Raw genomic sequence first — 22,831 nt, forward strand, 5'->3', positions numbered from 1 at the left:
GCTGTCAGGTGAGGTGGCTGAGCCCAGATAGCAAGAAAGTGGAGATATCTGGTATAATCAGTCAGTGTAGTTCTCATATGGGTAGGAGGATAGTGGTGTTTGCATATCCACAGGATTTATTTAGTATCATGGCTAACCAGATACATTTGACCATGTGTTAAGTATGGGATCTTGATTGTTTTGTAACACTACATATTTTATACATCTGCTAGTATAACAGTATAGAAACGGTCAGACCAAAGGTTGAAAAGGCATAATTAATTTTCTCTTTCACTGTCTGTACCAGCTTCCTTTATTATTCATGGTTTTCCATGAATAAAATCTGGTTGGTTTAACTGATTATTGAACAATGCCAAGTGTTCCATTGTGTTATGCAAGCAGTGAGGTACTGCCTGCCTGCCAGCTTGAACCTTTTCATCTCCATTTTTGGTCCTTTTAGTCTGGAATCCTTTATACTGCATGTCCATTACACCATTTCTATTGCAGCATGGAGTGTGGATGTTTGAAGCCATCATGCAGAATATATTCATAAGCCTTGACTGAATAATAATATACAGACATTTGACTGAGAGGAAAATTAGCTCCAATCTTAAAATATGATGTTGTGGCCAACCAAAAATGTATTTTCTTTGGTTTGATCATACCAGTATTGTTTCTGTTTCTACACAAATAAGATATTGAATTATCTATTCTTTTAGAGCAAAAGTGGTGATTATTAGATAGAACATGCAATATTCAGGTGAAATTACTTCCTTTAGTGCTATGGCCCACCCACCGTAAACAGACCTTAAGACATTTTTTACTTAAAAACGTTTTTATTTAAAGAGACCCCATTATCATTTCATTAACATTACCCCATAACCACAATATTTCATCTACTGCAGTGTTTCTGACATTAAGACAAACTCAGCAGTGCATTTGCAATTGGAGAACCGATAGACCTTGTAACATTTCCAGATGGCCATATTAGAAAGATGAAATGTTGGGCTTAAAAAAAAAAAGACAGTGCGATTTTAACCATACCCGTAACATTAGCAGTAATCTAAATACACCAACACTTCAAACACTGTGGGCATGGGCAGTGCTGATGAATGCTGTATATGGTATTGGTACAAAATGAATCTCATACTTTCAAACAAGCCAGAGGTGCAACACAATAGCTGTCTGAGAAGAGCATGTTTTCCAGCGCTGATGTCATCACATATACGCCCACACCATCACGACAGTCATATGCAATACTGTAGAAAATTTGCATTCTACATCACAAGGTGTATAGTGAGACTGCCTATGGGTCAAGCAAAGCAGGGGCATGTGAGTAAATACAGTCTCTGTATAATACATCATGGCTGTCAGACATTAACTATCAGGTCTCAAGAATAAGCATGATTTATAAGGAGATTTATAAGTTTTCGTATATTTTTGAAGATTGCTAATTTACATAGAAAGGTTATATAAATAAATACAGCTAGATGCATGTTGTTCAATGCCAGTGCTTGCTGAAGCCCCATGGAACGTTGCAAATGCATCTTTGTTCATCATGTAGTGAAGGCTAGACCAAAACCCGGCTGGGTCTTATGACAAAGTCCACAGCAATATAAGGAACTCATTCATTGGTGTTTCGAATATTTGAGTTTTACATTTAATAACACTGATGTGGATGCCCTCAGAGTCACTGTCCATATGAGTGTCTTCTTCACAAAAAGGGCACTGAACCCATCAGACTCTCATGAGGTTCTTTTACTGTATATTACTCATCCCAAATGAGTTCTGCAAGGGTTCATGTTGTCTTAAGCGAATTTTGGATTTCCAGTGACAGTGGAGATGAGTGACTGACAGTTGATCCCCTCTTAAGAGCAACACCTACAATGCACCTTCATGTTGGCACTTGGCAGGTCCAAGAGGTTGGTGGCAGGTCAGTTTTCCTCTCACAGTGCCAGCAGGATGACAAAAATGGACTGTATTGATTACCTAGTATATGGATAAGAATGAAAAACAGAAACTTTAAATTCACACTGAGTTGGTATATGAATAATGAACTGCAGTAATTGCAGTTAATCTAATTGGTGCTTTCAAACAGATGTGACTGTAAAAGCCTAAAGTGAATGATTTTAAAGGTCCTGACATCATTGCTTTAGAACGTTAAAAAAAGGCAGAGAGCCTCTAACATTTTGAAGTACAACCTTTTCTCTCTTTTTTTTTGTTTGAACTGAAAAGTATTGTAAAGTTTTTTGTAAAGAATTGTGAAGATGTGCCAGTGATGTTCTGTTTATCTCAAATGAAAACTACTAACAATATTACTCTAACTAAAATTAAAACTGATAATAATGAATGATAACCCAAAACAATACATAATATAACAGTATATAAATAATACTAAATTTACACTGATGTGCACATTTAGAATATTCACTGTAGTCAGCAGGCTGGTTCATGGCTGTTCTCAGCATTTGGGAAAATGGGAAATGGGACTCACTGAACGCCACTTTGAGATGGGCCTACACCAGGCCGTCATAAAGGGAGAGTGCTTGTACAATAGAGGGGTCTGCCTTGGAGCCCTCCTGAAACTCATGCAGAGTCAACATCCCATCTGCATTCTGTTGACAAAAGGAAGACAATTAGTCATAAGTCACGTCACTGTTTTCAAACACACATACTCACATTAAGTGCATACAGTTGGTGGTAGAAGATATGCATGGAATCAAGTAGAAAGACAGTTTTTAATGATGAATTCAAATCTCTTCTTTCTCTCTATAGCTGAGTGTTCTTTCAAAGGCTATTTTATCAAAGCTTTCCAAAGGGCCTCTATAGAGCTTCTATTTTGTGTCTTTCATGTGGCACGCCTTCTGTGTTTCTAGTGCCTTCCTGACAATCACAGCAGAAATAAGCCATTGCATTAAACCTATTGTTATGAATATTCAGTCATAGGAAGTCATGGGATTGGAATGTTGTTTAAAAAATGACTGAAAATTCTTATTTCACTATAAATGCAGTACATTTTCCATATTTATTTTTACACATGCAACCATTTCTGCAAGTAATGTTGTGTATGAGAGCAATGAGGCAGCGGAAGACAATAAGTACACAGCAAATAAATACACAGAATTCACCTTATCCATCATAGCAAAGATGCGGTCGACTCTTTTCTCTGGTGTGTTTTCCTCCTCAGGTAACTCCACTGTGTTCCCCTGCCAGACATAAACAAGGCATATAGCAGGATAAGAAACAACCCAGTTGGAAACAAATCATCTATGTGTGTAACCTATCATGGGGGTAAACAAATCCTGGGTGCCAGAAAATCATTTCTGTGTGGAAAATAAAGATAAATGTGGTTATTTTTATATTTTTGCACTTCAGATAAAACCAAAAACAGTTTTTACCAGCCAACTGAACAGAAAGAAAGAAAGAAAGAAAGAAAGAAAGAAAGAAAGAAAGAAAGAAAGAGAGAAATAAAAGATTGCAGTGAATACAAGCAATTCAGCTGACTGCATCAGATCGAACTGAAGGGGAAAAAAATTGATCACTGTAAGTGATATGGTAAATATAGAAAATATGGTGAATTATGTTCATTCAATAGCATCCAAGGGCAAAACACAAGTGTTGTGCTGTTTGTACTGTAAATGGAGCTTCACAGTAAGTGTCTATATGTTAATTTTAATGTATTATGCATTAGGTATCATGAATTAAAAATTAATCATTTTTTATTTATCATAATAAATTTAAGAAAATTCTGCTGTTTAGTATTAATTCAAGTTAGTCCAATTAAACAGTAACTTATATTAATGAACACAACTTTTACAATTCCAATGTCTATAAAAATTAGCAAGATTAATAAATGAATGAAAGTACTGTTTATTATTAGTTCATGTGAACAACCTCATTATAAAGTTACCCTTTTTTCAGTACTCTTAACTTACTGAAAATATTCAAAGTAATGTCTACTGTAGACATGCACAGTATGTAAGATGTTCAGTATGTAATATTCCTCAGGTGTTTCTTGTTTTATATACTGGGTTCAACATATATGCATATATTTGGTTGACAGAAAATGGAGGTGCACAAAAATATGTTTTTACTTTCACAAAAAGCCAAATCTCCTGGAAATGTCTTGTTGCTGTTCTCACAGAAATGAATGGGTAACTTTGATCATTTTTACCACACAGGTGAATGGGATCTCTTTGCCAACTGTATACAATCAGAACACCAAGAACACATCTTGTTTATTAAAAAAGCACCCAATGCTATTATGGAATGCCAATGCTTCCTGGAAGCCAGTGTTTGAAAAGGTATTCATTGCAGGTATTCATTCTTTATCAATTTGACAGACCCTCATAATCAATTTTCAGAGTTTGGCCTTACAATAAACACCATATTGGCCTTCCAAGAAAGCTCTTTCATTAACTCAATAGAAATAAAAAGTTACAGTTCAGTGAGAAGCAATGACTCACCACCATCTGGTAGATGGCGTCCACGATGTTCAGCATCTCATCTCGGGTTATGTAGCCATCATTATCAAGATCATAAAGTTTAAAGGCCCCTGTGACAGCAACAACAAACAAACACATTAAGAAAACTCTCTATCTCTCTCCCTGTCAGTAGTAACTTCAGAAGAGATGACAATAAGGGCAGGTTCTCATTAGAAAAATTATAGACTATTTTACTGTTTATTTTGACATGCTTATCTTTTCATTAGTCATGATGATAAATTAAAATGAAGCGGCAGACTTGTTCAGATCTTTTACTAGTACATTTAGTGTGGGTAACATCTGTTTTACTATTAGACTCTGAAATATCTTCTGCATATAAATAAAAACATCTCTGTTGCACAAACAAACAACTTTCGAGTTACTGCTGACATTACGAGATATATAAAGCAATTCTGGTCTTACATCTGAGTTTTTCATCCAGCGTCCCTCTGGATGTGACGGACAAAGCTTGAATAAACTCTGAGAACTCGATTCGTCCATCCTGGGGATGCACAACAGAAAGACAGCATGAGATCGGTAAAGTGTAAAAAGGAGTCTAAAGGAATGACAAAAAGGGTTGATTTTATAAAAGTTTGTTACAGCCTCCTATCAAACTGAAATAAAAGAGACACCAAAGATGGCAAACAACTGCAGAGTGACACAGCAAAAAACTGCAGTTAAATACAGCAGCAGCAGGGAACGATATTATCTTACCTGTGTTCATTACCATCTCACAGAAGGTTTTACATATTGAAAATGTCATTTTGACATAGTGATTCAAAAGTGTCTAAAGATATGATTTAAGCAGACAGTCCCGCTGAGAATCTAGAAACATCTGAGTCTGAGAATAGTCTACAGGGGCATCAGACCGGCAATGACTCACTCACACACACACACACACACACACACGCACAGTGTTTCTTGTGTGTAATATTCTCTATAAAGCTTTTAAATACATAATTTTTGCTCAGACTTGGAAAACAAATTGTTCTATCACAAAAATAAATTTAAAGTAAATAAATCTGTTCAAGCTACATTTCTACAACTAAAATGGAATGTCCCTGTCGCTGAGTAAATGAAAATGAATGTAGTGTTTACACACGGTATTTTGCTATTCAGCCAAACAGTTCTTCAGGGAGAGTTTCTAGTGGTGATAATTTTCCAACTCGGTAAAGAAGATAATCAAAACATTTGTTGGTAAACTGCAACTTTAAAAAAAGACCCATTAGGCTAATATAACAGTGCTTTCCTTTTAATGACTTTTTTTCAGCCTCTTCTTACCTTGTTTTCATCAAAGACATTGAAGACAAAGGTGGCAAATTTGGTGGGATCACCGAAGGGGAAGAATTGCTTGTAGATCTTCTGAAAGCCAGCGCTGTCCAACTGACCACTGGGACAATCTTTGATAAAACCCTTATACCTGCCACACAGACAGGCAAAATCAAACAAGATAGAAGTGAGGGGGCAGGACTGAAGGAAAAAGAGAGACTTTAAGAATTTTGTATTTAAAGAACTGACATTTTTATTTAGTAAAGTTTTTGAAAATAATAAGTTTTAAACATCATATAAGATTATAGAAGAACACACAAATATACATTATTATTCAAATGTTTGGGGTCAGTAAAGAAATCACTACCAGTGGAAAGGGAATTGGGGGGAAAAATAAACATTTAAAGTGGTGTCAAATACATTACGCTTTTTCTCCACCTAAAGTCATAACACAAGACATTGTTCCTCCAGTATATACCCCCCTGTGAAGATAAAGAGTCTGACTCTGGCCCAACTGTTAGCACTCAGTGTTACAGAACATGTGGTCCGGGTATTTCAGGATAAATGAAACCTCTGTCACTCTATCCAGCAATTTTCCGAAACAACACATCAGCACTGTTTGCTTTCTGTATGCTAATTGATCCCTGACAAATCTGAGAACTATCATTGCAGATCATTTCCGAGCAAATCGAGGCAAAGGGCGAAATGGTTGCCCAGGATATTACAGGGTACGTCAGTCTTCAATTGCAAATTCATTTCCAGGCTCATCAGTTTAGATTCTGCATTTTAGACTTCATTCTAGGAATCTCTCTCAGTATTTGTGGCCCAAACTTGCTAGCTGCAAGTTATGTGAACTGGACTATCTGAAATATTGAATACTATTACCAGTACTAGGATGAAAAAAGCTCATTAAAAACAGTGACATAAACTGAAAAGACAATTTTCTGTGAATATATAGAATTTAGTCATTGTACGAAATGGCCCTCATAATAATTATAAAAAGCTCCAGCATATGTTGCGGTTAAAACCCCCCCACTTAATTAGCTTGCAGCTTGGGCTTGCAGTGCAAAGAGAAAGATTTTTCACATTATGCTAATTTACAGTAGCTTGATGACATAATACTGACATGGCCATATGTGCAGCATAATTTAATAAGCGACTTGGTTTAAATAATCAAAACTAAATAGCTGTTATCAGGAAAAAAAATGTTAACTTGTTTTTCAGATGGACACTTTTTGGGAAATTATGCTATCATTTGTCATATACTACTATCATATATTGTTCGCAAAAATGTTTCAGAAACAAAAATGTTTAAATGATGTTTATTGAACAGTTGTCTAGAGTACTTAATTTGATTTCTATATTTGATTGTTTTCCCACAGACTGACCTCTAAAACTTATACTTTACCGTTGCCCAAGCAACCAATCTCTTAAACAAAGCTCACATAATTTTTAATGCTCATATTTTTTTTTTTTTTTTAATAATGGCTCTTGGATCACTCAATGCTCTCTTTCTATTAACATGATAATAATCTAAATTTAAGCACTATTTAATGTACATTGATTTACTTGCTAGCCATGTAATAAGTGGTATAATATACAGTTAGTCAGTCATTATCGTAAAATAAATGTCTTTAAGATGACTAACTGTACTTTATAACTTACCTAGAATCAAAGATCTTTTTCTAATTTAATCAACACAGCAGCTATAATTCCCAAAACTCTCTTTATGTCACAACAACTCTTATATTAGTTTTGATTATCCCAAGCACAATTCAACCACTTTACCTAAGAATCTATAACAAAGTTTAAGACTTTCAGCTCCTGTACACAGGTTTAGTGCATCTATTGTCAAACAAGTAAACAGACAAATCGCCCCACCACTATTATCTGATGCACTTCCCAAGGAATACTTTGAAAGTGCATTTGTAAGGCTCTGTCTACTGATCCTCTGAGGACTTGATATAGATAGCTCAAAGGCAAGTTTACTTCTGGTATCAACAAACATACTTCTATCATCAGAGAAACAGAAGAAGAAAGTGATTCGCACTTTGAGCTGCGTGTGCGCATGTTTGTGAGCGCGACTGGCAGGCATGTCTATGCTTGCTGTTTAGCGATCTGATCAGCGCTAGACTGAGCTCCAAGGGGCTTTCAACACAAGACAGCTGTGCCTGTCTTTACTCTAGTGAGATGCCAGTGAAGCATATCTACAAAGTAAAGTGCAGTACATCATCTCTGAGTAGAAGAATCAGACAAGGCGTAAAGGTAGGGTGTCTGTTGGCTTGCTCTAATACATAACCATATAAAATACAAGGTTTTCTGAACAGTCACACAAGACTGGCCCCTCTTTGTAAATGTCATAAAAGCAGAAAACTTTCTTTTCTATCCTGTGCGTGCTGTATTTGACTGCCTAAACATTAGTCGCACTTCTTTGTTCCTTAATTTTTGTCTTCTTTTCTTGCTCTTTCATTCTCTCTTTCTCTCTTCATCCTTCACTCTTTCCTTACTGGGCACCCTGCCTAGAGTCAACCATTCCCCATCTGCCATGAGTGGCATAGAGCAGCCAGGAGGAGTATAGATGTTGGCATGTGAAGTTAAGAATTTATGGAGAACAGGGGGGAGACAGAGAGATAGGAGACAAAGAGAGAGGCACGATGATTTAACACAGCCAAAATTTGTGCTCCAAAGAAGCACAGAATATCTACAATGATGTTGTACTTTAGTAAAATATCATCCCCTCCTGAGACATTCTCAAGATGAGTCAGTCAGCATGGTAAAGAATAGAGGTGTTTGCTATTAGAAGCTCATGCGAATCCCCAAAACATAATGAAATTTGTCAATTAATAACATGATAAACAAAAATAAATTATGATATATGATGTATTTAAGTATAAAGAAACTATTTCACCCTCTTTATTTACATTTTCACATTTTTACAAGATTTTTCATTCGTCATTGACTCCCATAACATAAGTAGTGCCAAGTGTCCAGTGAAACCACAACCACATGAATTCATACTGATCTACAAAAGCAAATACTTTCTGCCTATATGTTAGAACCATGCACTCAGTATGGCTAAGAATACAATAATGGCCATTAGTATTAGTAATAATGAAGAAGGGTGGAAAGTTACATCTTTTCAAAGTTTTAGAGATTTGAAATGATTGATTGATTTCCTGTATATCTCTCAGTTAAACTCATTATGAGGAAAGGTAAGAGAGAGAGAGAGAGAGAGAGAGAGAGGGATGGGTACAGAGAGAGGACATAAAGAGCACACTTACCACTGCTGAACTTCCTTCTCTGTGACTGCAGACAGAACAAGAATGAAGAGTTAAAATTTGTCATTCTACAGTGTATGAAAACTTTACTTGCTAGTTTAGGCTGGTTTGTGCTGGGTAATGCTGGTTTGGTGCTGATCTAGCTGTTGGACCAATGTAGTGACTGTGAGTTGAACTGAAAATAAAGTTCCAAATCAATTTCTGACCTGAGGTAGTGAACAGAATGCTGAATTATAATTTGAATTAGATTAAGGAAGTAGAAATAAAATGTGATTTATATTCTAAAGAATACAGAGTCCTGGCATGAAACTCTAGATGGCGCAGTCCGATAGGTCTAACTTAATCTGACCTAATGACATCATTATCACATGGCACAGCTGATTGGTTGGTTTTCTCCTGTATTAGTAGCCAATGAGCTCACTGCTCAATATTCAAATACCTGGCTTTTGTTTGCTGTAGCAACATCTAAGATAACTGAATGCTCTTTTAATCTATAGTGCGTATATAAGCGTGGTCTGCCTAATTGAATACAAAATATGCAACCATATACTAGTTTAAACTAAGTGTCATGTTAGCAGTTTGCATTGTATGCATCAGCAAAATAGTAAGCATTTTAGCAGCAGCATTTAGCATCTGTGTTTACAGCTGGAGCAAAGGCAGTATAGAGCATGTAATTGCTCCGAGGAAACAGGTTAAACAAAATAAGCATTCTTGAGTATGAATTTCAGCTGGGGTTACCATATACATTGGCATAATCTCAATGCTCACGTTCATTTTTCTAAGGTCAGTGTTTTCATCGTGATGAGTGTGTTTTTGATTTCAGCTGCACGCAGCGTCAGAAGCACGTGCTTATCGCAGTCATATCAATGACAGTGTTGCGGAAAGAAGGGATTTTAGAGTTATCGCTTAAGATCACTATCTATCGTGATGTAATCCTGAATGAAATGCATTATGGTTAGTGTAGTTCGGAGAAATGTGCTCGTTGTGACGTATGCTCTAGCTGTGCTAAGTAGTTCAGGAACTGGAGAAAGGACATTCATTTTCTGCTTTTCATTTCATTCCAGTTCAGTCCACCCAGGAGTTTCGTGCACTGTAACCCTAATAACTTTTATCTACACTGGAGAGAAAATGGCATGCATTGGCTAACTTTGTCAGTCTCATCTCATGAATTAACCAGCTGTTATTCTGCTCCTGGGACTGAAGAAGTGTAGAAAATAACAGCAGATATCAAATTACTAAATTATGATATTTGCTCAGGTGGATGCTGAAGTCTTATCTTTTGGATTGCAACATATATCCATTTTGTTAATTAACATTAAACATAGTGCATGTCTAATTAGAGTTAAGCCCATTTGGCTTGGTAGCCCAAGCACATATAGTCGTAGGCCACTATTGTTAAGCCAGTCAGCATGGTAGCCAAGGCTCACATAGTCATAGACCACAAGTGTTAAGCCGGTCAGCATGGTAGCCCAGGCTCACATAGTCGTAGGCCACTATTGTTAAGCCGGTCGGCATGGTAGCCCAGGCACAAATAGATAGTAATACATGCAGTTCACATGGCTCTTCAGAGCAGCAGCAGTACATATGTCTTGGCAATAGATCTGCTTTGTTGGGGAGTGTCTTGTCTTTCCTTGTCTGTTCATCTTCATGTGCGTGGATGTATGTGTGTCCACTGATGCAGCAGTTTATCCTTATATATTTAGCAGCATGCATATATTGGCTTGTATTGTATTGTCTGTTCATCTTCATCTGTGTGGATGTATGTATATCCACTGATGCAGCAATTTATCCTTATATTCAGCGGCATGCATATATTGGCTGTATTGTGTTCCGTGTCTCCTGCTTTGATTGGGGGTTATTCATATGTGTTATATGTGCAGCAGCAGTATTTCCTACATGCTCACAGCAGAATGTTGTGGATGTATTGGCAGTAGCAAGTCTCAGTACTTGCTCTGCTGCAGCAGCAGCAGCAGCGTAGCAGATCTATTCCACCAAGACCAAATACATTAATATTGTCATGTACATTACCATGCCAATCTCTCAGAGAGTTGTTATGACAGAAATACAGAGTTCTGGCGTGAAACTCTATATGGCGCAGTCCGATAGGTCTTACTCAATCTGACCTAATAACATCATCACATGGCACAGCTGATTGGTTTTCTCCTGTATCAGTAGCCAATGAGCTCACTGCTCAATATTCAAATACCTGGCCTTTGTTTACTGTAGCAGTCTGCAGCACACTTCAGAAACCCTCCACCATCCCCAGCTCCACCTGTATAGGTGATTAATGTATGCTATAGGGGTTATTCATATGTGTTATATGTGCAGCAGCAGTATTTCCTACATGCCCACAGCAGCATGTTGTGGATGTATTGGCAGTAGCAAGTCTCGGTACTTGCTCTGCCGCAGCAGCAGTGTAGCAGATCTATTACGCCAAGACCAAATACATTAAAATTGTCATGTACATTACCATGCCAATCCCTCTGAGGATTCTCTGTTATGACAGAAATGTATACAAATAAAATTAATGCAATTTTTAACAAGAAAAGGAAAATTTGTAAAGTAAAACTTTAAATGATGGTTTGGCATAGTGCTATTTGAAGGTTTAAAAAAATCTTGTGGTTTTATATATATCAGAATTTTTGAAATATAACAATGTAAAAGTCTTTACTGTCACTTTTGCTCTATTTTATGCACCCTTGCTGAATAAACTTTTTTTTTTTTAAGATTGAAAGACAGACAGATCAGGGAATGAGTGAATTATTGGTATTGCAATTCCAGTAAATAACCAACATCATATTGCTGCTGAGTAGCTGAATGGAGACTGGGAAACATGGAAACCTGACAGGAGATCTGCTGTTGCTGTCTCTTACTGCTTAGAGGCAGACTGCCATGTCAACACAGCTAACATCAGGCCTATCACTACACTGTCACTACATTTGACAGCCTCTGAGCCACTGCAGAGAGAGGTTTTTCCACAAAGATTTATTCCTCATACATACGCATGAGCAAACCCACACTTTTAGAACCAATGCTACAGTGGATAGACCTGTAAATGAAAATGCAGTTATACATTATATGTATTCATTCAGAACTTTTATCAACTGAATTTCGAGGCTATTTTATACATATGCACTAGCAGAATGTGTTTGGCTTTTTCTGAGATCTCGCTGTATCTAAAGAAACTTACATCATAAGTTCAGAGTTCTTATGTTTACATCTTTGAACAACGTTTCTCGAGATGCCCTAATAAGATGATATATTGGAGGATGGTGCAGATGCAACACTTTTTTACTTATTGACCTGATATTCTCAATATGCCATTGGCTCAGATGGTCATTGCAGTTTGTGTTCATTAAATGTTTACAACTTAACACTCTTGAGTACTGGACACACACACACACACACACACACACACACACACAGAAAAAGCTCTTTGTCTGGGGCAGGAGTATAGTCATTATCAAGGTCACTGATGTGCATCCATGTGGAGCGAAAGGTAGAGCAGAGAAAAATAAATAGCGAAAGAGGATAAATTGTATGGAGATATTAAATATTTCTTTGATTATGGATGAAGAGAAAAAATAATTTTTGAAACAGGGATATGCACAAACAGCTCTTAGACCTTGACAAGGAGAGAGAGCTCTAGCTGAATAAGGAGCCAAATATTATAATAAAGGTATAATGGATTAAAATATTTACGTAACTAAAGGGTAACAGAAACCCAGTGGTATAACAAAAAGATGTCAGGACAGGGAGAGAAGAGGGCAGAGGGCACATGGTAACACAGGTGTATCTCATCAGTGTATATGACCCAACATGACTCCATCTACTACATTCTTCTCCATCTGCTACAACAAAGAGCAAAAGATGAAAAACAAAAACACTAGAAGAAAAACCTCCTTTAAAATGGAATAAATATGTTACTCAAGATACTCCCCACACACCATAATAACTCACACAACAAACCCCCAAACATCTCATCTAATCTGTCTGTCACGCTGCAGGGCACTTCTACTTATTCTACAATACCACTCCACCTCACTGTCAGCTATCGTGGGCCGTGGCAGCAAATTAAGACCAGCAAAAGAACAAGGCAAGAGCAAAAGACAGAGACAAACTAAAAATAATGAACAATCCACTGCCTTGGGATCCAATGCACTGTCAGAGCTTTTTATATGGCTGATTTAAAACTCAAATGAATGGAAGACACACTAGTAAGGTGCTGACACAAAAGCATTTTTGTCCATATATATCTTCAAAAGAGCCATAAACAAAACATTAACTTATTAAATTAAATGATCATTCTGCTAACTACCTGGACCCTTACGGTAAAGAAACACATGTCTTTTTGTAATAATATTTCACAATATTTTTTTTTACTGTATTTCTCTTTAAATAATAGTTTGATCTTACCACTTACAACAGGAGGTGAAAATTAGGCAAATTAATGACTAATGGAAGTTTTCCTAGGAAAATGCACAAATGTAAGACAACAACAAAAAATGCAATCCTACAGTGATCAGACAGCTTCTGTTCATGGGCATTTTTCCACCTTCCTGTGCACTGGAAGTTCTCTGAAGATGACAGTTCCACCTGCAGTCACCCATAAAAATAACAAACAAACAAAAATCGGACAACTTTTGCTACAGCTTACAAACTGCTACAAGCCCCACGGGGAACCCAAACGGTAGCAGGCAGTAGTAAAACAGGCCAACATACAAAATCCCATGAACAGCATGCCTATAAACACCTGGAACATAAAACGAATGGCGGTACTCTCCTCGATGCACAAACAAGAATTACGACACAGCTACTCAGTACTCGATTTATCAATAGAAACACCTCATGAAACTACAGCTAACTGCAGTGCATAGCTGATTCCGTGAATCAGAGGACATCCCCTGCCAGGCTGCCTGGGTGGGCCACATTCTGTGAAGCAGACTCTCGGTAAATCTCCCTCCACATCATGGCTGCTGTATTGCCTCTACCCTGGGCCACCCACTGTGATATTTGATTAAGCCTATTTGTGGACATTAACTTGATGTGAAGGCAGGGAAGGAGACAGGGCTATACTGGAGACTTCAGACCAGCTGACAGACCTGGTTGCCATCACTGCCGGTGAGTTATCCTGTCTATCTCTTTCCGGATCTCCAGATGTCTTCTCTTGACTCTCAAACATACACACCTTTATGCATGTGTATACAAACAAGGTACAGCGATCACAGCATGAGGCAATGAAGGAATAAAATTGCCTTTATCCAAAAGATTTGTCAGATAGCCTCTAAAGGCTTGTTTACACCGAAACAAGTGTCTGGCACCAAAAATTGGTACGATTTAGCAAAACAGTCAGTTTTTGAGTGCAACCAAATCATGGTTTTATGCAACTGCAGCGTCACAGGGCATGTGACAAAAACCACAAATCATATTGGTAGGCCAATTTTCTTTGCAGTTCAATAGAAAAGCAATCATAACCCTCTTTGCGAAAAACAATGCATGTGTTTGTGTTGGTCTAAACCAGGGTTGTCCAATCCTACTCCTAAAGGTTCCAACATTTAGCTACAACCATCTCCAACACACTTGCCTGGACATTTCTAGTGGCTGTTGCCCCCATAACCTCATTCCACTAATATAGTCCAGTTGAAGGAGCTGTCCAGTTGAAGGAGTTTGTGATTGTTGTTTATGGATTTTTTGAATGTTAGCGAAGTGAGGGCTTTTGTCCAACACTACAAATGGCTGGCCCCTCAAATAGTGCCCTATAAGGATAAAGGGAGCTATTTCAGACACAGCCAGTGATTCTGAAGACCATGATTAGTTATCAAAGTACCGCGAGAGCCATCTTCTCACTATAGCTCTCACGGTACTTCGATGTCACCAATCGTTCTGCGCAGTGTAAGCAAAGACAAAACCTGGATATTTTAGGCAATATAAAAACCCTGGCCAGGATGTGTCTGGGAAAAATTTTACATATGTTCACCCTAGTTTAATATGGGTTCATTCAAATTAAAATATTTATTGCACCGAAAAGTTATTGTGTTGTGAACAGGCTTTTAATGCAATAAAAAGTAATGGGACAACATGCACCCTATCTGTGGAATGTACTATGAATCAGTGGCTCAGATAGATGTCAATAACTGTAGTCCGATAAAAACAGCTGATAATTGGCAGAGCAGGCGGAAATACTTCTTATTAATCTGCAGTCTAGCAGGGAAGGAAATGTATCATCCTATTTCTACTAATTGAAACAGTGGAAGATGTACTCACAATCTTTACCGGATATAGCTCATCATCATGGTGACCATAAAAGATAAACTAGAACAGTGTGTGAACTGATGACAAAAACAATCTGAGTAAAATATTATGATATTACAGACAGCTTGTGGATATGTTAGCCTAAACAGACAGCTGTCTGTCTGCAACTAGACAAGTAAATCAAGCTAAAGAAACCAAAGGTTACATTTCTGGATAAGAGAAGGGGCAGAAGATGAACATAGCTGATGTGAAACCAGTGATAATGACAAAGATTGAGAAGTGAGTGGAACAGACAGTGTAGACACTAGGCAAAGAGAACAAGAAGAGACAAGATGCAACCAGGCTGAAAGAGAAAAGAAGAGAGAGGACTGGAGTGGAGAAAAACTGAAAAAGGATGTGAGAACAGAAGGAGAGAGAGAAAAGAGAGGTTACAAGGCCTGTTAATGGTTGATTACAGATCGCTTGTTTGTTTTTGTGTGTGTACATAAAGCTGTTTCTGCAATGCAAATATTTTAATGCTTCATTCACTCTTAATTCTCTGTATGCAACAGAACTGGTATTTGTGTATGTGTAAGGACTCTCTGCAAAAAAAAAGGCTTGTTCCATGATGTGTGTATTCTATTTATTGTAATGACTAAAGGGCAAAGAACTTTATTCCTTAAAATTACAATGTAATGGAAGTAGCAGCAATAAAGAAAAATACATATAGAGCAGGGACTTGATTCTATTGTTTGGTAGTTGATTGGATAGAGGAAGATGTGAATGTGAGCTTGCATTCGATTGTAAGAAAGGGGCAAGAAGAAGCATGTATGGATGAATCGTTCACAATTACTACTTAATTTACTTTCTTAATGCACATTCCTGGTCCTCAACAGAAGACACATTGCTTAAGCAGAAGCAAATCATTGTGCACTTTTTTTCAGAACCCAATAGTTTTCAAAAATATATATATACAACTTTCCTTTTCCACTGACATCACCTTGGCCAAGCAGGCCAAATGGCATTTTAGCCATTGTGTTAGCAAATGATTTGGCTAATTGTCGTATTTAACACCCACTTTTTACAATCCTATCAATTCCAAAATCAAGTCCCACCCTTCATTTTTACACATTGAACATCCTATTGCATTCGGAAAAGCATAATTCACATTACGGAAGTAAAACGGGGTGCAGACATCAATTTACATTGAATTGACTTTGATTATCCTGTTCAGTGGCTCAATATAGAAGAATAAGGCACAGAGACCACAGAGAAAAACGTAACTCAAACTCGATTCTTATCTTGGCACACTTTGAATTCCGAGATGTGATATTAGGTTGATATTCATAAAAATCTAACTTTTCAGTGTAAAACATTCATGTAGATTTTTCTAAATTTTGCTAACAGGTCAGAGACAATTGGTGTACAGCCAGCTCACAGCATAGAAAGAAGAAAGAGGGTTGAAATGGATCTCAGTTAGACCAGAGCACTTTCAAGCAATCTCTCTTTGTAAAAACCTAACCAATGTTAAAAAAAAAAAAAACCTTCTTCAGGTCACTTATGTGACTAGTGCATCAAAACACTTGTTGTCTAAATAGTGACACATGATTCTTTGATGTCTGGCTTCTATAGCAGACATTGTCTCATTGAAAGCCTGTTGGATTTGTGCACTGCTCACACACTGATCTAACCCTGCAGCGAAGGAGCAGGAAATTATTTCCTGACAGCCCTGCTTTACCCCCCACTGTGCACAAAACCCAACCTCTGAAGATGCTCATTAAACATGAACGGTTCAATACCATTCGGAATGTGCTTAAATTCCATTGAAGTTTAAAGGAGAACATGGTAACCAAGTTGATCTTGATCTTTGACAATGCCCTAAGAAACTGATACATTAAATTGTAGGCCTAGTAGAGAATCATTAATTTCTTTAACACCATAGTTACTAACTGCTGAACAGAGATGTAACTAAAGCAGTAGTAAGAAGAAAAATACAAATCCAAGTTGATAGGTCATGTATGTTTTGCAAACCAAAAGGGTCAGATCCCTCAAAATTTAAATTCTGTCACCATTTACTCATACTCATGTTGTTCCAAATCTGTATAAATTTTCTTTCTTCTGAAGACCACAAAAGAAATATTGGTAACCAAATAGTTTTTGTTACTATTGACCAAAAAAAAAAAAAAAACCCAACAACAACAACAACAAAAAAATTATCTACTACAGTCTATATACTACACTTTGCTGCAATGCTGCAAAGCATGCAGCTGAAATTTGTATTCTTTGTATCAAGCCAAGAGGTCAATCTGTGACATTTAGATCCTCTACTGGTCAAATGTCTTTGTGATATAAAATTCACAGGTCAGAGGTTCCCAAACTTGAACTTTGGTATGTTGCTTAAAGTTGTAGTCACAAAAGACATCAAGCTTCACTGACTTCCATTCATATACATGCAAGTTCAAGGCTGAGTGGCTAAATTTAAAAAACACAAACCCCGAAAGCTGCAAGTTTCAGAGAAAGTAGAGATGGTATATTTTCACATTTTAAATGTATTATTTGACTTTTTTTAATTAAATACATAAGCCCTAGAGTACAAAATAATTTCCTATTTACTGAATATTCTGAAAAAAAATGCACACTGTGTAAATGCAACAAATAGTGAAGTCTTTTTGCACATGCTTGTGTTTTCACTCTCTTGTGTTTGTTTGTATGTGTATGAATGTAAATGGATTAAACACAAAGTCTAGTGTGATCGTGGCCGTACACTAAAGCAAAACGTAAACAGTTGTTGCTAATCTAGTATGAAGACATACAGGTAAGTATATCATGATTGTGATGCTTCTCTACCTTCCCCTCTAAAATTTGCTTCACCGATTTCGCACTTTGATTAATGTGCAGTATAATTAAAATAAGTCAAAGCCAGTTGATGTGATAATGATAATGCTAATATGCTTTCTCCACCTCGGGGAAGGATTGTTGCAACACAGTTTGCAGTTAGCCCCACATCTTATTGACAGCTGCCAGCTGTTCATGAAGGCACCTTATCTTCTCACAACATGAGAAGATAAGGTGCAAGCCAGTCAAAACACGCTTAAAGATTATATGATTAGTGATGGAGGAGAATCAATGACCCCAGAGATGAAATGATGATCACATTCAATACAGAGGTACATGAACATAATTGCTCATAAGCAGGCAGGTAGGACACACACACACACACAAAATCAATAGTGCAGTATAACAGCTTGGTTACATTAAGCTTATTCTTCAGTCACATGCAACTTTATGAAATCCACCAATACTTAATTTAGAAAAGACAGTTTTAAAGTAAATACTATAGCGGGCATGTTTCCACTTAAATTTAGAGAAAGAAAAAGGGAGAATAATAATTAGACATGACATGCAATTAACCAGCACACAATGGTACTATACATGGAAAAAAGGACTGAAGAGCAATACTCACAGTAGGTCTTTCTGCACAGCTCTTCCACTACCTCAGGCTTTAGTTTGCTGTTGGATTTGCCCATTTCTCCAGCTGGCCGCAACGGGTTATCCCCACTCCCCCCAATCTCACCTTCCACTTACATTTAAAGAAAGAGAGAGAAAGAAGGACAGAGGGGGAAAGAGGCAGCAGCACAAGAGACGCACAAGTCCTTTTGAATCGTGCCCTGCTTTTTCTTCAGACCGCAGCAGTGTAAAAACAGAGTAGGAAAGGACAAGTAATTGAGAGGAGCAAATTACACAGAAGCAATGTGATTACAGCATGCAGTGCCTAGAGTTGTCTCTCCTCACTCGGAGGGAATGAAAGAGAGAGAGAAACAGAGAGGGCTTTAATCTGTTAACCGGTGTCACTCCTCCCCTTTCCACCACCTCCTCCAGTCCTCCTGCCAGTGTCTGCTGTTCCCCTGTGGAATCAGTGGCTCTGAGCAGCGCTCGAGCCCAGGAGAGGCACTCTTCAATTGGGTGCCTGGCTCGGTCCACTGGAAGAGGAATCGATTCTCTGACTGACTCAAGACATGCATACGCATTCGCTGGCTCTCTCTCTCTCTCTGTGTGTGTGCGGGCGTGTGTTGTCACCACGCTATGTGTTGATGCTGTTGTCCTGGACAACAGAAGCCACTCCCCCAGTGCGCTCACTCCTACTGCCTGAAAATATCCTTGTTTCCCTAAATATGTCCATGACAAAGACTTTCTGGCTTTTTATTGCTAATTTCATTATAAATTTGTTTACTAAAATCTAATGTGATTGAAAGACCTTTGTATAACATTTGACAAATATAAAATGTGTATACACACATATACATACATGCATTTATTTTTGTTTATGTTTTTAAATTAATTAAATTGATCAAATTTAATAAACTGAATCAGTTCAAAAGTATGAACAAGCAAGTTTCTGTTAAAATGCATGAAATTTATAAATAATAACATTTATTGGGATGATAAATACATTAACCTGGTCATTGTGTATTAAACCCTTTGAGGTTATAAGTACTATTACATGAATCTGTTTCTATATGTTTCATTTATTTTATAATTTTTTTTTTATTTTTTTTTTTTTTTATGTTTATTTTTTTTTTTGTTAATAAAAATTTAAATAATATTTTTATATTATATTAAATTAAAAATATCTTAATATTATGCCTAAATATTGTATATACATATATAATACATAGTGTATATATACATTATCATAATTGGTTTTCCTTATATTTTCCAGCAATTACATATAATTTTCAAATGATGTATCTATAACATAAGGCAAAGGATAAAACCTTTAAGGACTTCATATAAATTGATATTCACGTACATTCATAAGAATAATCCCAAAATAGGATTATAGTTGGGATTATAGTGCAGCTGTACAGAGTAAAGGCTCATAGTCTTGTCATATTCTGATGAAGCCACAGCTATAATCTGCTGGCCCAGTTTAAGTCCAGGCCAATTCACTCCTCAGGGGAAGTTTAGTTTGTGCAGTGCTGTTCAAGCGTCAGAAAGAGAGAAAGGCAAATGTTTGATTTTGCTTCTAAATGAAGAAGGGGACGCTGAGTCAGCTTCATGCAGCTCGATAAACACCCAGCAGCCTTTGCCAACAGCCTCACCTGCTAGAGCACTTTCTGAACTATAGTGTAGACATCTCATACCATTTAGTAGTGGAACTATCTTGTAGATTTTAAAAGTAGGCTGTAGTCAGTTAAATTTGTAATCATCCTGTAAACCAAGATACAAGATAACACTAATTCTGTGATGTTATCATTTATAATAAAATAGAAAAGTACCATAGTTAATTCAAAATTAGTTTTTTTGACATGCAGCATGGTATACCAAATGGTAGATTACCATTTAAATACCATGGGATATAAATATGGTATTCAGAATTCAGAACCACAGTACTGTACACATCAAAAAACCATAGTATTACCATTGGATACCCTGATGGTACATACCAGTACCATTTCTTAGAGCAAACTATGAACTACACTGATATTGTAAAGCAGCACAGTGGTCTCTCAGACATATTGTGATTAATTTAGTTCCATTAGCGCATGAATAGCAATGTTCTCAAACAGGATCATTCTGGAAAACAAACAACACAGCCAAAAATAATTTGAAAGGTGGAAAGAGGGAGAAAATGAATCGATTTTCAAATTGACTTATGAGGTATTGCACAGCAGGAGAACAGACTGGAAAGTAGCCAGGAGTTAAAAGACACTTTTTAGTATTTTGTAAACGTCAGGCAAAACAAAGAAAGTATTTTTTCTCATCATAAAATGACATGTTGTGCAAAGAATTTGGCTTGGCAAGCACCACTTTCTAAAATGATGGAAGCTATATTTGGAAACATTAACACAAGACATCTACTGTAGTCTCTCGAGAGAATTTTATGTTAGATGCTTTCCTTTTAACTAAATGTTATGCGAGCTTTTTCCACTAAAGTTTCCCTGGCCCAGAATACAATAGCTTAGTGGAGTATTCAATCTGCGTCCGCACCTCAGAGAGAAAACAATTCTCTCTCAGAAAATGAGACCACAGACCACCTACAATATACCACTCAGCTAAACCAAAATTTTCATTGGGAGGATACGTGTTACATTAAGGTCGAAGTTATTTAGGACCACTTTTAAAGACTTCCTTTCTCGTGATTTGTCCTTGTGCAGATTCAATGCAAACACCCAAAACAGGCATGTGTCAGATATTTCATCTCAGAGATATTTAGTGAGCTTGCCACTTTCCAAACTTTCTGACTGTGATAATGCTTTTAATAAACAAGTTTAACTAACAATTAATTAGTAGTTTAATAAACAATAAATTAATATTGCGTAACTTACATTGTAGACACATTTTGCTCCAAAAGCCAAAGCAGAAGCAACCGTCCATAATTTCAGGGGGCGTGTCATAACACATTTGGACACCACTTGCAGTAATGAGGAAACATTATGATAAGGTAGTGGCTAACATGAATGGAATCTAAAGCCCAAAGTATAATTCAGATTTTTATGCGTACACTAGCGTATGAGTGAAGTGACAGTCGAACGCGCAGCCTTTCAAAATATATAGTCCATTTGATGGAGTGTGAGAACGCAGGCGGTCGACAGATGCGCTCAAGAAAGCTTCACCTTTATCCAGCGTCAGCTCTATTTGTCTCCAGAAGTTATGAACGATAAAAATGTCAGGTTCTGTTTTAAACTAAAGTTGCTGCTATCTCATAACCCTCACACACAAGCGCTTGTCAATGCTTATGATAAATAAGATAAAGTTTTATTTGTATTATGCTTTTTATTGATCGTATTTACAATTAAACATTCCTTTTAATATTTAAAAGAAAAAAATGTTCCAGTTTGCCACTTAATTCTGGAAAATTGTGATGGGGGGGGGGGTCTGTCCAGGTGTATTTAAGGAAGCATTTCTGATTTCTGTATTTAATATTTCTTAATTTGTCCTATTTGGATCATATATATATAAAAAAATGCATTGAATGTATGTATATGCGTATACACATATCCATACATTCAGCGCTGTAGCTGGGGTTTGTGGTGCCCCAATGCAGGCCCTGTTTGAAATCGTATAAATAGCACAAAAAAAAAAAAAAAAAATCAGGATGTTCAAGTGCAGAAACAGAATAATAAAATGTAAAATATCATTGTCTTCACTTACTGTATAAATTAAATATAGATTAATTATTGTTAAAGCTACAAAGTAATTCAGTTAAGAGCAGTGAGTCATTTTCTCTCTTTTATTTTCGTGGATTAACATTAAGGACACCACAGCAGCTAGTTAGGCTCAGTCACTTTAAGAGACGATGCATCTTGTATAATGATTCTTTCTCAACTGTTTTCAGGCACAAGAAGAGGCAAAACTCATTTTGGTGTTCAAGGGCTGTAGGTGAGATGCGTCTCAGTACACAGCACGCAGGTGCTGAATTAAGCTCTTTCGTGTCTTTTTGTGCTTGAATATTTAAATTGATGAGGTGTTTTTGTTCATTCAGTTGCAAGAAGACGCGAAGGAGAATTCAATTAGATGTCCGCACGTCTGAGACGCGGTTCTCTGTGTGTGCGCCGTGTGCGTTCCTTTTCATTTAATGGAAAAAAG

At 37.0% G+C, this 22,831-nt stretch overlaps 1 protein-coding gene across 2 annotated transcripts; it reads right to left on the reverse strand.

Moving 5' to 3' along the window:
- Positions 1–1,836: 1,836 nt before the first annotated feature.
- On the reverse strand, positions 1,837–21,972 carry LOC109080834 (neuronal calcium sensor 1-like). 2 transcript variants are annotated; one of them, XM_042756293.1, is made up of 8 exons: positions 21,571–21,972; positions 9,014–9,038; positions 5,745–5,883; positions 4,887–4,965; positions 4,446–4,534; positions 3,108–3,185; positions 2,474–2,594; positions 1,837–1,968 (listed from the first exon to the last, which is right to left on the reverse strand). In XM_042756293.1, the coding sequence occupies exons 1-7, from the start codon at positions 21,644–21,646 to the stop codon at positions 2,496–2,498; spliced, it is 585 nt and encodes a 194-aa protein (XP_042612227.1). In that variant the 5' UTR covers positions 21,647–21,972; the 3' UTR covers positions 1,837–1,968; positions 2,474–2,495. The 2 variants fall into 2 exon arrangements, with proteins under 2 accessions (XP_042612227.1, XP_042612228.1); XM_042756294.1 differs by lacking the exon at positions 21,571–21,972 and adding an exon at positions 18,705–19,450.
- Between the last annotated feature and the right edge of the window lie 859 nt (positions 21,973–22,831).

This window comes from Cyprinus carpio, chromosome A5, assembly GCF_018340385.1.
Source record: "Cyprinus carpio isolate SPL01 chromosome A5, ASM1834038v1, whole genome shotgun sequence".
Classification (NCBI taxonomy): Eukaryota; Metazoa; Chordata; class Actinopteri; order Cypriniformes; family Cyprinidae; genus Cyprinus; species Cyprinus carpio.